Below are 7065 nucleotides of genomic sequence, written 5' to 3' on the forward strand. Positions count from 1 at the left end.
TGAGTAGCTGGGCCTTGACACATGTGTACTCATGGAGATGAAGGTTTAACTCATTTATGGTCTAACTCTTAGACCAGTTACAGCCTTGTTCTCCACACCAGAGCTCATAGTTTTACTGGAAAGAAAGGCTGAGCTGATGGGCCATGTGAGAGCTGCCAGTTTTGATGTGTAAACCCTGAACCGTCCTTCCTGAAAGGCCTGGAGTAGATAATCTTTCTCCTAACATCTGGTAAAGCAACCTTAATCATGTTTCTTCATTATTCTTTTCTATTTAAATAGTAATGGAGAAACCTTGGATTGGAGAAGTCTTTGACTTGAATCAGCAGGTGTGGTTCCTTCAGGGTCAGACCCTTGTGACAGTTCCATGGAGCAACGGTGTGACTCCAGGTAGGTGAGAGGTCACCGTGTGGTTGATCCTTGGAGGTTGATCCCTGTGGTTGATCAACCACCATGTGGTTGATCCTTGTGACGTGATCCCCCGCACTTCAGTGTGGCTGGGATACTGGTACCCAGCCTTTTGTTAAAAGTGTGGCTTTATAACAGGGCTCACCTGGAGGGGGAAGAATTCCACACCTGCCTGGGAAGGGGTGTCTTGGACCAGGGCAAAGAGAGCAGAGAGAGTGGAGCGGCGTTCTGGGGAGGAGGAGAGCTGCTTTCAGTGATCTGAAGGCCTGTCTTAGGGAAGAGGAGTGGCTTGTTCTGCCAGACTTCTGGTGTCCTAAGAGGACTAATTGGTTGGATAGCACAGGAAGGCAGATCTCAACATGACATTAGGCAATACTTGTCAATGAACAGAGCTCTCCAAGGCTAAGGGGGACTGCTTGGGATTGGAGCTTCTCACCTCCAGGTGTTCAAGCAGAGGTGTGAAAATCTCAAGGGTGGGGTCTGCCCTCTGATTAACTCTTTGTGTTTGCTCCATTTCTTAGGGCAGTGATTGGTGCTTGGTGTGAATGAATGAATGAATGAATGAATATGGGGCTGGCCATTTTGTGGGTCTGGGGTAGTAGGGATTATACTCTTAAGGTCTCTTCCAGCCTTGCCTGGAAGATCCTGGTCTTTCCTGACTTCAAAAGGGCACGGACTGTGTGCATTGGTGGTATAGTGGTGAACATAGCTGCCTTCCAAAGGGGCACTGACACCATATCCCCTCTTATCTAACAGTCACTGTCACTGTTGCCCCATGCAAGAATCCAGGCTCTCTTGAGAAAGACAAAGGGATTCCCATTTATTTGGGAATACAGAATCCAGAAATGTGGCTGCATTGTGAGGACGTCGGAGGACAGCCCAAATTGCAGCTGAAGGTGAGTGACTAAGAAAAATAATGTAGAAAAACCTCAGTTTCTTTTCTGAGAAGTTGATTTGTTAGGAAATCTAATTTTATAATTAAAAAAAGAAATATCCTCCTGTTCTTAAGTATACTTATCCCTTCCTCCTTTAGAATAATGTGCCTGCAATAGACTTTAATTTGATTTATCTTGCCCCTCCCTAGTTGAGGACTCGTCTTTGTTGAATATTGAGACATTCTGGCCATTGTTTGTTTGTTTGTTTTAATTGGGGTATAGTTGCTCTACAATGTTCTGTTAGTTTCTGCTGTACAACGAAGTGAATCACATATATGTATACATATATCCCCTCCCTCTTGGACCTCCCTCCCACCCCACCCCCCGTCCCACCCATCTAGGTCACCACAGAGCACCAAGCTGAGCTCCCTGTGTTATACAGCAGATTCCTACTAGCTATCTGTTCTACACATGGCAGTGCACATATGTCAATCCCAATCTCCCAATACATCCCACCCTCCGTGTCCACACGTCCATTCCCCACGTCTGCATCTCTATTCCTGCCCTGCCAATAGGTTCATCTGTACCATTTTTCTAGATTCCACATACATGAGTTAATATACAATATTTGTTTTCCTCTTTCTGGCTTACTTCACTCTCTATGACAGACTCTAGGTCCATCCATGTCTCTATGAATGTTTATTCAAGTATATTCTCTCCTTCATTCTGCCTCCCCTCTCCTTTTTGAATTCCTATTCATCAGTTATTGGAACTTCGAGATCTCACTTCAATATCTCACCTAATTTCTCATACTTTCTGTCCTTTTTTTTTTCATGTTTCATTCTGGGAGAACTTGTTGGTTCAACATCCCAGGTCATGATTACCTTTTTTTAAAAAATTTTTTATTTATTTATTTATTTATGGCTGTGTTGGGTCCTCGTTTCTGTGCGAGGGCTTTCTCTAGTTGTGGCAAGCGGGGGCCACGCTTCATCGCGGTGCGCGGGCCTTTCACTATCGCGGCCTCTCTTGTTGAGGAGCACAGGCTCCAGACGCTCAGGCTCAGTAGCTGTGGCACACGGGCTTAGTTGCTCCGCGGCATGTGCGATCTTCCCGGACCAGGGCTCGAACCCGTGTCCCCTGCATTGGCAGGCAGATTCTCAACCACTGCGCCAGCAGGGAAGCCCCATGATTACCTTTTAATTCGCACCCTGCCTGCTAAATTATCTTTCTATTGTGTTTTTATGAAATTTCAATCTTTACTATGTTAATTCTGAGGCTCTCTTGTTGGTTTTGCATTTTTTCTTCTTTATAACTGCCTGTTAGTAAAAACTTGTTTCTGAAACATCTGTTTACTGCAATTCAATATAATCCAAGTCAGCAAATGTGTGTGTTCTTACTGGCCTCCATCACTGTTGTGGGCATTTGCGAATCATCAGTGCACAGAATGGCAAAGAGTCCTGCCCTCCTGGGGCTTGCATTCTAGTGGGAGAAGAGAAATGGTCCATAAGAAGTATAATCATGGGTAAATCTGTGGCATGTGAAAGGGTGTTATGTCTCCTGGGAAAGAACGATTAGAGCTGGGTAAAGAGACTGGCAGTGCCAGAAACAGCTGGAGTCTGGCTGTGTGGTAAATAGTACAGCAGGCATTATTGCAAAGGTGAGATTTTAGCAGATGGGAGAGGAGGCAAAGGAGTGAGCCAGCAGTGTCCAGTGAGGGCAAGTTCAATCAATTCAAATTGTTAGAATGTTTTGAATAGAAAAGTGACATGAACGGACATATGGTTTTTTAAAAAATTATTCATTTATTTATTTACTTATTTATTGGATGCATTGGGTCTTAGTTGCGGCGTGCAGGATCATTCACTGCAGCATGAGGGCTCTTTGTTGTGGTGTGTGAGCTCCAGAGCGCCCGGGCTCAGTAGTTGCTGCACGTGTGCTCTTTAGTTGTGGCCCACAGGCTCAGTAGTTGCCATGTGAGGCCTTAGTTGCCCCGTGGCACGTGGGATCTTAGTTCCCTGACCAGGAATCCAACTGCCATGTCCTGCATTGTAAGACAGATTCTTAACCACTGGACCACCAGGGATTATTTTGGCTGCTACTTGATAGCCGAGTGTGACGGGCAAAGGGGAAAGTCCTGTTGGAGGCTTTGAGGTGATCCAAGTGTGATCTGATGGATATGGAGATAGCATGGAGGTAGGAAGAAAACGGTCAGATTCTGGAAATATTTTCAATTGAGTCAATGGGCTTTGCTGATAGAGTGAATGTGGGGTGTGATTAAGAAGATGAGGACCGAACAGTACATTTTCAGCTCTGTAAGCAAGAACTGCATGGTGTTGACCCTGCAGGCTTTGTTAAAGACTTTGAATTTTGTGATAATTAGAGAATCATTCAAGACATTTAAGCCGGAAGGTAACATGATCTTATTTATTCAATTATTTCAGTTTATAGTTAACTCAACTGCTTTGTGGAGAATGGCTGGTAAGGACGGAGCAGGTGTAGGGGAGGGAGTGAGAGGTGGCTCAGTTCAGGAAAGATTTCGGAAATAGGGCTCACAGGCCTTGCTGCTGGGTTAAATGTTGAGGGATCTAAGAAAGCAATATCAAGGATGACTCCTAGGTTTTTGGCTGCTCAAAGAATTGGATAGATTAACTGGAAGTTATTAACTGAATAAAGGAATCTTTTGGAAGAATTCCCCCTACTCAGGGTGGAATGTGGCTGAATTATGAACCATTCCTGTGTCTCTTTGGGGATCTTGGACATAATGCAATTTACTTAGAAATACTTATCTTACCTAAATAGAATGATAGGTGAATATATAAATATATACATCTACAAATATACTTCTATATACAATATAGAAACCTTTTCTGATTGTTCTATATACTTTGCTTTTCTGAGTGCAAGTCCTTTGATTTGTTAGACCCTCTTGTGCCTTTTTCATGGCTCTGACCTTTCTCATATGTTTGGCAATTCATTGGAAACCCAAACACCCCTGCCCTGGCGGTCCTTTGGCAGAGCAGTGGTTCTTGCAGGAGGGGGGCTCTCACGCATGCAGCTTTGGTGAGGGAAGACCTTGGCTTCCTGCAGCAAATTTGCATTTCCTTCCTTTTCCTGGGGGTGGGGTGGTCCCCGCAGCCTCTTGTGCCGGGAGAGTTCCAATTTGTCATTCAAGGGTGGCCACTTGTTCATGAGCCTGTGCCTTGTGTCACTCCATGCCATCTCTGGATTTGAGGGTGGGGGGCAGGAAGGTGAGATTTCATGTGTGCCCACTCTGCTGTTCCTTTGAAATGGGTTTTTCTAGGCTTGCTCTAATAGATGGATAGGGTTGCTCAAACTTCGGAACATTTACATGTTGTGTACAAGTAATGTTGAACTACTCAAACAGCCTGTGCTTCTCCTTCTGGCATTTTCTGTCCCGTTTCCGGACCGGCAGACACTGTATCTGTGCAACCAAGCTAAGCCCATGAAGCCCTTCCTCTTCTACCATGTCCAGACAGACATTAACTCCACCTTTGAGTCTGTGGCCTTTCCCAGCTGGTTCATCGCCTCCTCCAAGAGAGGCCAGCCCATCTTTCTCACTTCGGACCTGGGGAGAATGTACAGTACTGCCTTCCGTATGAATTTAAGGATTTAACTCAGCCTAGAGGTGGCAGCTTGGTCTTATTAATTTCTCGTTCTCAGCGTGTTTTCACCTGTATTATCTCAGCGTCATTGCACATTGATGCTGAGAGGTGGGCTTGTCCCTGTTCTCATCTTATTTTATGAACGGAGAAGAAGCAATGACCTCGTGGCACCCAAGGAATAGAATGTGGGCTCCAAAGCAGGAGTGAGGCGGTGATGTGTGGCTCTCCTTTCAAGCTGAAACTGTACATCTCTCAAGCCATCTGTACAAGGACATCGGGACCCAAAACACAGTAGGAACACCTGTCCCAGGGGTGGTTATGAAGAACCACGAATTCAGAGCTCACCAGTCTTACCCAAGATCCTGGGACTAGCATGGAGCTGATCTTTGTTTTTGTTTTGCTTTGTTTCCTTTCCTAATGGGATTACATTTCCCATAATCTCTATATGTTTCCAGTATATTGTAAGGGGTGTAATATATCCTTTTAAGGGTTAGGAACTTGTAAAGAAAACCAATTCTTAATTAAATTATTTATGTCTAATTCTAATAATCTGTTACCATCAAACCAAATATAAACTCCATGTGTTTATATGATAAGAAAGCTAAAATTGTTACAAAATGAAATAGGAAACAAGGAGTAATCTGAAATTACCAAGAGTGATTGAATAAGGACACCGTAGTGGGTAAGTCTGGCACTGGGGCTTAGCTGAGGGGAGAAGGACCCTTATCAATGGTGATAGGGTGGTGGGAGGGATAGCGTATGTAAAAGTCACCACTATTTGACTACTTTCTGTATAGTCTCATAGCCTTGCTTTCTTTTTTTTCTTTTAGCCATTCTCACCATCCACCTACTCCCTTTAAAAACTGCAGTAAAGTTGCCTTTTTTTTTGAACAGAGAGCCTAAATTTCCCAGCAGCCATGCTTCAGATGATATATTCTGCTGAAATGAAATAACTGACTATGGGTATAATTGTAGAAGGATGTATCTCAGATCTGGTTCTGCGTATCATAGATTTCTTATTTTGACATACTACAAATGCAGAAAATTATGTTTGCTTGAATACAGTCAACAAAAGAGCACCAGTAACTTAAATTTTTTTAAAGAACTTTTGGACAATCAGACCACATACGCTACTAGGCACGCTAGTAAGCAATCAGTCAACACTGATTTAATGCAGTGTCTCTTGATTCTTAAAAGTTTTCTTCTTCAGTGAAATATATTTTTAACATGCAGTTTTATAAAAGTCAACATTAAAGTGAACACTAAGCTAATTAGTTCTGGAATATCAAATAGAAGAATTAGTCATTGGATATTTAGTACTACACTCAGTGCTAATAAATGGTGACAGGTTGTTACATCTGCCAATTTACATTGCTACATTATCAATTGTTACATCTGACAACTGGGATCTGATGACACATTTGCATGTGACATGATTGTGGTTCTGAGTGCTATGGCATCGCCATCCTACCAGGCTGTGTGATGATTCAGTTTTCCCATCTCCTTTCTCTACTGTGAAATCTTTGTTCATGCAGGCACTGTGACACCCTGGATTGTTACTTGGCACGTGTAGGAACTCACACAAAGCTCTAATATGAGCCCTGGTGCCATGTGGCTGGGCTCAGGGGTAAGGTGGTCATTCTGGTCATCCCCAAGAGATTCTGGTAACTTATTTAAGAGTAATCAAAATGAAAACATATGGAATTCCCAGGTTGTCCAGTGGTTAAGACTTGGCACTTTCACTGCCATGGGCCCGGGGTTCGATCCCTGGTCAGGGAACTAAGATCCTGCATGCCGCGCAGTACGGACAAAAAACAAACAAACAAACAAAAACAAAAACATAATAATCTCATAGCTTGTGGGACCCAGAGAACAGACTTCCATGGACCCCTGGTTTACCCATTGCATTTGAGAAATAACATACACAATATGGCACAGTGTATGAAATCATGGAAGGCCCCTGTGAGCAGCAACCTCATTTTCAGGCGATTGCCTTGCGCGTTTCTGATTTTCACGCATTTGCTGTATCAAATACTCTTACGTTTGAGTACCATGAGCTCCAGGCCAACATTCATTGAAGGATTTGTTTCCTTTGGATTTTTAGCAACTAGATGCGACAGACAGCCTTGATGCACTGGGAGAGGAGCTTTTGGATTCCAGGG

The 7065-nt window shown here is 43.6% G+C and overlaps 1 protein-coding gene across 1 annotated transcript; it reads left to right on the forward strand.

Annotated features, from left to right (window-relative positions):
- The first annotated feature begins 281 nt into the window (after positions 1-281).
- IL36G (interleukin 36 gamma) lies at positions 282-4914 on the forward strand. Its single transcript, XM_059943487.1, has 3 exons — positions 282-387; positions 1162-1301; positions 4714-4914. Exons 1-3 carry the CDS (start codon positions 282-284, stop codon positions 4912-4914), a joined length of 447 nt encoding a protein of 148 aa, XP_059799470.1.
- The last annotated feature ends 2151 nt before the right edge of the window (positions 4915-7065 follow it).

This window comes from Balaenoptera ricei, chromosome 13, assembly GCF_028023285.1.
Source record: "Balaenoptera ricei isolate mBalRic1 chromosome 13, mBalRic1.hap2, whole genome shotgun sequence".
Classification (NCBI taxonomy): domain Eukaryota; kingdom Metazoa; phylum Chordata; class Mammalia; order Artiodactyla; family Balaenopteridae; genus Balaenoptera; species Balaenoptera ricei.

What these genes read in the sequence shown, in the direction of transcription:
- IL36G (XM_059943487.1), top strand. Translation starts at nt 282, where the DNA reads ATGGAGAAACCTTGGATTGGAGAAGTCTTTGACTTGAATCAGCAGGTG. An exon ending in GAGCAACGGTGTGACTCCAG is followed by an intron (nt 388 to 1,161) that starts GTAGGTGAGAGG and finishes CTTATCTAACAG; the next exon opens with TCACTGTCACTGTTGCCCCA. An exon ending in AGCCCAAATTGCAGCTGAAG is followed by an intron (nt 1,302 to 4,713) that starts GTGAGTGACTAA and finishes CCGGACCGGCAG; the next exon opens with ACACTGTATCTGTGCAACCA.